The sequence below is a fragment of the Strongylocentrotus purpuratus genome, unplaced genomic scaffold, assembly GCF_000002235.5.
Source record: "Strongylocentrotus purpuratus isolate Spur 01 unplaced genomic scaffold, Spur_5.0 spur5_scaffold_14, whole genome shotgun sequence".
Taxonomy (NCBI): Eukaryota; Metazoa; Echinodermata; class Echinoidea; order Camarodonta; family Strongylocentrotidae; genus Strongylocentrotus; species Strongylocentrotus purpuratus.
The window spans coordinates 34580729-34590992 of record NW_022145599.1 but is presented as its reverse complement, the minus strand read 5'-3'; the positions used below and the strand labels follow the sequence as shown (position 1 = coordinate 34590992).

Here is a 10264-nt window from a genome sequence, read left to right as displayed (position 1 = left end):
TCTAACTTTCAGGAACCCCTTCTCTGATTTTCTTGTTATCACCCAATTGAACCATCTGAGAGAGGTTGGTTCCCTTAATTTATGATGATTATTCTCTCACATCCTGAATAGCATGAACATTATTTCACTTTCACATGAACCACAATCTCAGATATTAGAATGCATCAATTTGGATGGTTGTAATGGACTATAATGTTATGTAGAAAAACGCACTGCAACATGCATTCTCCTATATGCAGAATAATCATAGGCCTATTGTATACCGTTTAATGCTGTTCATGCATGCAATAATTTAGTCTCGCATGACTATAACGAAAAGTTGAGCAATGTAAATATTGAATTTGATGAGTGAAACGAATTACATTCTGTGCCGTTGAGGACAAGCTAGCAACAGCAAAAGATGTCATCATGAAAATCATTGAGAAATATGTGAATTAGCCGACAGGGCACAGATTTATAGTTATCAATGGAGGACACAGTCTATATGACAACTCGATGTGTACTTTTTCGCCCCCCCCCCCCGTCATCCCACCGATTTGCCACTGCATGCGCCTTTGTTGGTTTTATGGTGCTCGATATCAGGTATATACACAATGTTCTCATGATCAGCCCAAGCGAGAAGGTTTTGATTGTTGTTGCATGACGTTATATTATTTGTCTATGGTCGGTTGGGATTCCCCGATATTGCGACCGCGCATAAATTATATTCTCAGAGCAAGTATGTCTTGGCGGAGACACGACGTACGGGGAGAGCGATTCCCAGGGCAGTAGAATTTATCAGGCCGTCGCCTCGTGTCGCGTCACTCCAGAAAGATCAATAATAAACAATTAGAAGTACATCATGTGATGTAAAACAGTTTTGTATACCATAACTTGGTGTTCGTTTCCTGGAACAGATGCAGATGGGATATTTGGAGGGTGCATGAATTATATGGAGGAGAATTTATCGGGCCGTCGCTGAGAAAGATCAATAATCAACACGAAGTACATCATCATCATGTGATTAAAGTTGCGTGCGGGATATGATACGATTTTATTCTATTAGTTCTACCAAAACAGTACAACTTAAGTGCATTATTATTGTGTACATCACGTGGTGTAGATATATATATATTGCATGCGCGCGGATGATTCTATTAGTTTAACCAAAACAGTTATTTGTACAAACTTGGTGTTGTGTCCTGGAACAGCTAGATGCAGATGGGATATTTGGAGACTGTCTGAGTCCGAGATTTTGATCAATTCAATCTTGTTTTGCAGTAACGGGAATTTGAACATTTTTATGCTTTTCTCACACGTCGATTAAAATGGGTTGTAAACAATCAAAGGTAAGCTAGCCCAACTGATAATTTCATTCCATCGTGATATTTTGAAGAATTTGAGTTGCGGATCGCGACTATAATCGCCTCTCATGTGTCCCGCGACTTTCGAGACTATAAGATTGCGAAAATAGGACGAGATAGATCACGCAAAATTTCGTAGTCACGTGAACAAAAAATTATATTTTACATGTGTTACGGTGTACAAAATACTGCTTTTCCTTGATTGCACTATTACACTGCCAACTGTGCTTTTGATGCCTTTTCTTGATCTCGTATTCCTTGAAATATATCAAGATACATTTTTGAAACATAACGAATCATATAAACAAAGAAGTACATAAGAAATAAAAAAATAATAGAATACATAAGAAATTAATGAAACAAAATACAAAATAGTTGATTTGAAATGTGAAAATTTGTCAATACATTATCGTCGCGACTATGCTACTCAGAATTTCCCTTTAAAGATTTACCTTCATACCTTGTTTTTCAAACAGAATATCAATACAATATGTAAAAAAAATAGGCATCTAACTTAAAAATATAATAAAGTAGTAAATAAGCAATTTTTCTTGAAAAAAAATTAGGCAGCGATAGTCTTTATAATTATGCGTGTCAATTCAAACTTTATATTATTTGTTAAGTATAATATAATCAACTGCATGACAAATTAGTCACCTAATATTAAAACAAAACACATTATTTTGGAATTATCGTTGTGGAGGAAAGGAGAGAAAGAGAGAGGGAATGAGAGAGAGAGAGAGAGAGAACGGGGGAGGGGTTAGATATTGTTACCTGACTGGTATTGTGTTGCATAAATAACTGGAATCATTAACAAAAATCCAAGACCAAGTAAAATCAGCATAAAAACAATAACAACATGACATCATGAATAAAATTGGTAAGACAATATCTCTGGGGGCTTTCATTTGTTGTTGTTGTTGTTATTGTTTATAGAAGAAGAACAAGCCAACAAAAAGCGGCGTTTGTAGCCCGTCTGCACTAGTTTAGCCAGGAGTGATTATACCTCCCTGCAAGGTCACTGACGGGTGTTATCTCATCAAATCAGCTCTCAATTAAAATTTAAAAAACTGGGATCCTGGGGGACCAATATGCACCGATGAGGCATTGTTTGCTATATAGAGGTTGCAAATAGCTATAAGTATAGCAGTGGGGCTTTTAACAAAAACTCGTCTTTGTATCTCATTCTAAATCTTATTTTGTCCATCTAATATCTCATTGCATACAGAATCGATTGAGCATTGCCGTCTGCAGCAATTCTGGGGAAGACAGCGTGCAAGGTCTTATCCGACATATCACCGAGAATATGCCAGACGTGGTAGAGCCAGCGGACTTGAAGTTTATGCCTCTTCCCTACAACATGGCAGACATGAAGGAATTCGAATTCTGTGGAATTGACGCCTTGCTTCTGTGTCATTCTATGGATATCAAGGGACCCTTTTGCTCCGAACTCGGATCCAACTCAATCTATCACAAGTTCTTGTACAAGGCAAAGAGGTGCTTGGGTAAGGCTTTCTCGAGCTCATCTGGGTTTTTTCCTCATTTTATTTCTTTTAAAGATATATTGATATTCTCTTCTTCTTCATTAATAATGAACATGGTCCGACATACATCGAAGGCCTCAATCAATTTTTATCTGGTTCCAGTGTGGGGCATTGGGGCTCGGACCCCCAACCCTGGCCCCAAAAAAGTTTTGAAACAAGATGGTAACGACAATTTTACCTGCGAAAGAAAAAAAAAAATGAAGAAAAAAAAGAAGATGATATCATACCTTTTTTATTTTTTTTCTCACACGAATTGGGCCCCCACCATAGCCGCCGGCTTTATCCGGCCCTGTCTGGTTCGACCGAAGGGGTATCTCCCCAAGAAAAAAATCTGATGGGATCGTTATCCCCTCGAATTATGAGGGGAAAAATACAACGTGTCTGTAGTAATACAAATAGAGAGCAAATACCTTCGCGAGGGAGTAACCCTTCAATCTAAACTAAGATTGAAGGAAATAATTAGTTACCCTGCTACCAATAAAGTCAAGTTTTGTTTTCCTACCTCTATCCTCAAACAGGAAAGAAAAAAGTAGCTGTCATTGTGCACGACTACAAACTAGGTCTTTCGCTGGAAGCGCTTGAAACTTATAGCAAAAACAACAAGTCCACATCCAATATGACGTCACTGGTGCTGACACTGGGGCGACTTGCTGCAGGCGGTGGCTCGACTCAACTGACCGATGTACAGCTGGACGAGTTCAAGTCCTTCTTTGAAGGGGCACTGTCCTGCCGCAGAATAATTGGAGGAGCATTTTACAGGTTTTTCTATCGCCTTATCCGTCAGTAAACTTCGATGAAGATTGAGGCCCATTACATGAACGTGGGACTAAAGAGGAAATTATGAGCTGTATCATTAATTTTATCTTCGACCAGCCCCCTTCCAGTACACCCTACCCCGCTTGGTCGCTTCCTCCCTCCTACCCCCATCCTTAATGTTATTGCCCCCTTGTAACTGTTTATATCTTTGTCTTTGAGGTTATATTGTTATTTTATAGTTACTACATAGTTGGGTAGTTTTACAAGTCATACAGTGTAGATAGCATAATCCCAGGCTGTAGTGTATATACGCGATGTTCCTTTCGCATGGTAAGGGATGTATTTTATGAGGTGAGGATGTGAAATTCGTGAAATAATCGGAAACGTATCTAGGGTCCGCAAACAGGCAGACATTGTTGAATATGTTGACTTGCTGTTGACCTGTTGACTATGTAATATTAAAATTGTGTGTATATAAAAATGCTGTTGTATGGAAAAGTTTGAAGTCTTATCGACACTATAAATTATGTTTCAATCTTGGTGTAAAGCAAATTTGCATTCAATTGGTACATTGCACATTGGTGGTTCATGCAGGGGTAGGGGACGCCTCATCCCTTATTGGGAAATGGGAAAAGTGGGGACGAGAAGAAGAAAAAAAATATTAACCAAACAGAATCATGTGGAGGAAAATGCTGCATTTTAATAAAGGATTATGTAAATAATTTGATTTCTGTTAGAAATATTTATTATAATCAAACTCTCCTTTGTACTTGAAATGTTTCTTCCTTTCAGCTTCCATATGTAACGCTTATAACAACCAAAACAAAATACCAATCCGTACTAATTTATATTCAATATTGGTGTTTATTTTTTGCATGCACACTCAAGTAGCAAACACATGTTTTAAAACAATGTTTATTTGTGGTGTACACGTATCAGTGTTTATAAATCCGTTTTCACTAACATCTTATCTCAGATAACATTTGGTAGGCCTTATACTGTCTTGTATATGTGAATATTCATCATTATTCTGTAGATTCTGTATAATTGGCTTCAGAACGCGTTGTCGTTATTGCTCATTTTATGTAAATAAATGCTTCATAAGCTTATATGTTTCTTCTTGCTTGTAAAATATTGAGACTGTGTAGGCCCAAATACCGAGGCATCCCAGTAAACCGGCACCCAACGAGACTGACGGTCTTGTGGCCTCGTGTGTTATTGTGGTGTAAAGAAGCCTTCGATGAAACTCAGGAGGCTCGTTGTCGGTCTTGCGAAGTATCGGTCGCGTGAAGATTCAGTTAAAATATACAGGATGATCATTGTCGGTCTTGTGGGCTGTCCGTCTGATGGATTGAAGCCCCTAACACAAGTAGAAGCACGAATATAAATGTTATGCTGTGAGCAGGCGCGTACGCAGAGGGGGGGGGGGGGGGGGGGGGGGAGGGTGAAGAAGCCCCTTTAATTTTGTATGTGTGTGTTTTGGTGTTGTTGTTTTTTAATAAAAAATTATTTTAAAAAACAAATTGTGGTAATGGGTGACCAAAATTTTCACATTTTAAACCCCCTCGAAAAAAATCATGCGTACGCGCCTGGCTGTGTGTGTATAGGCCTAGCTGTCAAAGAAGTGATTTGAATATTTGGACACTGCTAACGTTTACATTTCACAGATAGGACATACATTACATATTCATAATTCCTGCAAAGTTCTACAGATTTGATGTTGGCTGCAAAAGGGACAAAGTATCTTTAACCATCGTTAATAATTCGTTATTATAAATAAAGTTTTCAAAAATAAATGTTTTCTCAGCCTTTCTCACAATTGACATTATCCCTAGAAATGTTTGTATGAAACAGCATACAAAAAGTGTATTTTTACAAAATACTTAAAAGGAGGAGCGATGGCTCATTAGTGGTAGTTCAGAGGTCTCGTAATCGGGGGGTCCCGGGTTCGAAACCAAGTTCGAAAACAAACCAACAGAGACTTACATAATTTGATTGGCCTATATTGCTTTCGCGAAGTGAGTGTGCTGCCGGATTGTTAAATGATATAGAGATCCGTTAATGAAAAGGTAATAGATAAAGGCTTAGTAAATAGTTAACTAGGTAAAAGTCAGCAATATCCAAAGACTCATTAAAGATGGTTCTGACCGTACGTTGCATTACGATCCCTCTAGTGCATGTCGACTCTCCAAGAAACTTTCAGGGACGATCCTACGGCATTTAATACTCAATCTTATTATCTTCCTCACACCATATGCAGTTGTTGTGATAGGCGCTGCATTAGCCCTTTGATGGATAGAAGAAGAGGAAGAAGAAGAAGAAGAAGAAGAAGAAGAAGAGGAAGAAAGAGGAGCAGGAGGAGGAGGAAAAGGAGGAGGAGGAACAGAAAAAAGAAGATTAAATTACATATACGGACTAAAGATAAAATCATCTCTTCCAGGCAGTGGCGGATCCAGGGGAAAACTGACTCTGGAATTTCGAGGAAATGTTTAACATAATAACATTAATAAAAAAAATGGGTCGTGTATATGTTTATCATGAGAGATACATCTAATTAAAGCTTCATATTAACTTCATTGTGTATATATATATATACAAAATAGCCTATACTCAAAATGTGGACTGCCTTTTATTAGCTCAGCATTCAACACAAACTTTGGCAAATTGTGACAATTTATTTGTTGTATTTGTACTGAGCACTTCTGTAATTTTTATTATGGGAATTAAACATCGATTTTTCTCTTGTTCTTAGAATTGAAGAAACTGGTAAACATGATGGGCGCAGAGAAGTGCCGCAACAGAGTTTAAACACAAACTTGTCAATTAACATTTGCAATGTATACGTTTACATTACCCATACATTGCAAGTCTACTAATGATGAGGGAGCACGTGCTTTTAAACAATTGGGAGCATTAACGCTCCTGAAAAATGAAATGCGAGTTTATATACAGGAATACTGATTAGGAGGATAGGGGATGATCAAGGCGTTTTCTCTCCTCGTCATATTCCATTTCATCCTTTATTTTTCTCACTTTTCATACTATTTTTTTTATTTTATTCATCATTCGATTGAGGACGCATACCCTCAAGCCCTCTCTATATAGCTACACCAATTACTTAAAATGAATATAGGCCACATTACATCCCTATATTAATAGCAAGATAATCTGATTTAAATTTCAGACAATTATTATGGCAAAAATCTAGTTGTCAAACTCTTTGCTCGTTCGGAATATTGAATAATGGTGTAGAGGATTCGGCCTACATTGTACGTAATAAATGTTGTCTAATGTCGTATGTTTACCACTCTTTAGCTTTGCAAATTCACAATCGTGTGATTATTATGACTGACATGATTATATTAATTCTAACGTGTGTTTGTCTTTGCGATCTCCACTCGGGTTTGATACAAAGTACACTTTGAGTACACTTACAAGTCACTCGTATCTAATTCTGTCCCCAACAACAGACCCCCCCCCCCCCCCGGCCTTGCGGGCACCCGAAATTTGTTAAAAATGGAATGGGATAATCATAATTATACAAGGTTCAATGAAGGCTATACATTATGCGTATAGCATTTAAATTGTTCAAATTGTACACGTACATTATTATGGGTATGATCCAAAATGAAAATCGGTATAGGAAGCTCGATGTACCTCAATACTTGATGTTATGAAGAAGGAAGTTTTAATCAATCAATACGTTGTTTGAGAAGATATAAACCTATACATTGGAAGTGAATGGGGTACAAAATGTGAGAAGTCTGTAAAATGAACGAGATTAGGAAGTTAGGCAGTTAAGAGGGAACTCAGTTTAAACTAGGCACCTCCCGCCGACACCTTCTTGGTTTAAACACTGATCGTTGCTTTGTATTATTTTAGTTTCAAATGTATTGCCCTCCGCCTAACAAAAATGTAATTGTTCGGTTCATGTCATGTATCATGCATAGCAAGTAAAATCTATTTACCCATCTACCCTAATAATATACCCCAAGAAACAACAGGTTCTTTTTGTTGTTGGGGGGAGGGGGCACAATGGGCCTGTGCTCCTGTCCCTACCCTAGAGTGGCAAACATAATAAGTTCATAAACTCTTTATTCTATACGGTATGGTTCAATTTGCGTACGAGTCAAAGGTATATTTTGTTTCAACAAGCTTATCTCGCACATCATTAAGCAATCATGTTTGCACTAGCTGATTAATTATGCTATATATTTGAAGGACATTGCTGTAAGTTTCAAGTAGAGCACATTTACTACCGCTAAAAAGAAAGATGGATTCTGCACGGCCACGGCAATCTGACAATCAAATTGGTTTGAATGTTGGCGGTAAGATCTACCTGACAACTCGGGACACCCTGACGCGGTACCCGAACAGTTTCTTTGCCATCATGCTAGACAGTGATATCCCTTCTGATAGAGATGCCCAAGGAAACTACCTGATTGACCGGGATGGCGAGATATTTCGCCATGTCCTGAATTTCATGAGGTGTGGCAAAGTTGTGCTACCACGGGGATTTAGCGAGTTCGATTTACTGGAACAAGAAGCCGACTTCTTTTCGCTCGAGGCGCTTGAAGTGGCGTTAAGAAAAGAAGGTGCAGGTATGTCGGTGGCCGGTATGTCGGTGGGGATTGCGGTTGGTACGGGTGACACCAGGAGCACGTATATGATAACCAGAGAGGCGTTGATGAGAGAAAAAGAATCTTTCTTCACCGACATGTTGGATGGAGGGAAGCCATTTCCAAGAGACACACAAGGCAACTACGTCATCAGTAGGAACAATAGTCTCTTCCATCATGTTGCTGACTACCTAGTACGTGGAGGAATCCTCAATGACATCACATCGAGTGAGCTTCGGCAGCTACGAAAAGAAGCCGAGTATTTTGGACTGCAAATATTGGAACAACACATCCAAAGCGTTGAGTTCATGATGAAACACCTGAACACGCAACAAGCCCGAGTGCTACACATTCATTTCTTTTATTCTGAGAATGGCCCGTGTGTTGCTTATCACAACAAGCTACTTCATCGATCCCGCTTTAACATCGAAACGCTTTGGAAGGGACATAAAATTGGTGGCATCTCGGTGTATGCTGGAAAAGTGGACCCTAAAATAATGTGCAAATTTACAAGTGCAAGCTCTGTTATGCAATTTTTCGAAAACCAATTCGTGGCCTCCGGGAATTTGCATCGCCGTTTAGATGTAAAAATGTTCGAACTAAGCTCCAATTGTGCTCGAATAGATGTGCACATAATACTATAATTATAGTTTGGTAGTTGTATAAGACATGCAGTGTAAATAGCATAATCCCACACTGTAGTGTATATACGCGATCTTCTTTTTGCATGGTAAGGGATGTATTTTTATGAGGTGAGGATGTGAAGTTCTTGAACTAACTGGAAACGTGTCTGGAATCCTCGAACGGGCAGACATTGTTGCTACCCATACTATACAAAGTCATGTACATTATACCCAAGAAAGTGTTCCTCTTTTGTAAGGAGCTCAGTCAATTTAAGTGATGTTCATCATTATACTATGTCATAAAATATAGGGTCTTTGTATATATATATATATATATATATATCTACATAATGACGTGTAAAGTATAGTATTCATGATCTTCTTAAGTAAGATCAACTTGTCCTATATTTATTTTTTCAATTCTCACACCATTGGTCATCCGTGGACAGTACGATGGTGCCATAACTCCGAAGCATCTGAGCAAATTTGCATCTACAACACAAGTGCATAAAGTATCATATTTAGAATTCTATTGATGTGTATTGTTTATAATATTTCATGTAAAATATCGCTTATTAATTTTGAGACCAGGGCCCCATCTTACAAAGAGTTGACATCAATTGGAACTATGTACATAAGAGATAGGAAACTGCAAATTGCGATTGATTGGAGGACTTACCGTTGATTTGGATCGATCGTAACTCTTCGTAAGACGGGGCCCTGCAGTAGTAGCAAATATCATTTAGAAGCACAATTTAGTTGAATATGTTGACTTGCTGTATATAATATACAAATTGTGTGCATTTAAAATTATATATTATGGACAAGTCTGAAGTCTTATCGATACTATTATGTTTGCATATTGGTGTAAAGCAAATTTGCATTCAATTGGTACATTGCACATTGACATGTCTTGCGGGGATGGGGGACGCCCCATCCCTTATTGAGCAATGAGAAAAGGGGTTAACGAGAAGAACACAAAATATTTACCAAACTGAATAATGTCGGGGGGAATTGATGTATATACGCATTTTTGAAAGTTCTATATGCTGTATTTTAATAAAACGGATTCTGGAAAGGCATTGTTTTCTGTTAGGAAGATCAACTACAATCGAACTCTTCTTTGGACTCAAAATGTCTCTTCCATAACGCTTATAACAACCAAAACAAAATACCAGTCCGTAATTATTTATATTCATAGTCGGTGTTCATTTTTGGCATGCAGATCTATTATTTTTAAATTATTTTTAAAATAATTCCATAAATTGGGGTAAAACTAAAATATTCCAGATATATGAGCGACAGTGTATGTAAACATAAAAAAATGGTTATTAGTGGTGTACATGTATCGGTGATTAAAAATGCGTTTTCACTAACAT

The 10264-nt window shown here is 37.9% G+C and overlaps 2 protein-coding genes across 2 annotated transcripts; both read left to right on the top strand.

Annotated features, from left to right (window-relative positions):
* Positions 1-884: 884 nt before the first annotated feature.
* Positions 885-5035, top strand: LOC105442187. The gene is made up of 3 exons (XM_030985056.1): positions 885-1328; positions 2572-2848; positions 3406-5035. Exons 1-3 carry the CDS (start codon positions 1308-1310, stop codon positions 3672-3674), a joined length of 567 nt encoding a protein of 188 aa, XP_030840916.1. The 5' UTR covers positions 885-1307; the 3' UTR covers positions 3675-5035.
* Positions 5036-7916: 2881 nt separating this feature from the next.
* LOC105442188 lies at positions 7917-9169 on the top strand. The gene has a single exon (XM_011674080.2). The coding sequence runs from the start codon at positions 7917-7919 to the stop codon at positions 8904-8906; it is 990 nt and encodes a 329-aa protein (XP_011672382.1). The 3' UTR covers positions 8907-9169.
* The last annotated feature ends 1095 nt before the right edge of the window (positions 9170-10264 follow it).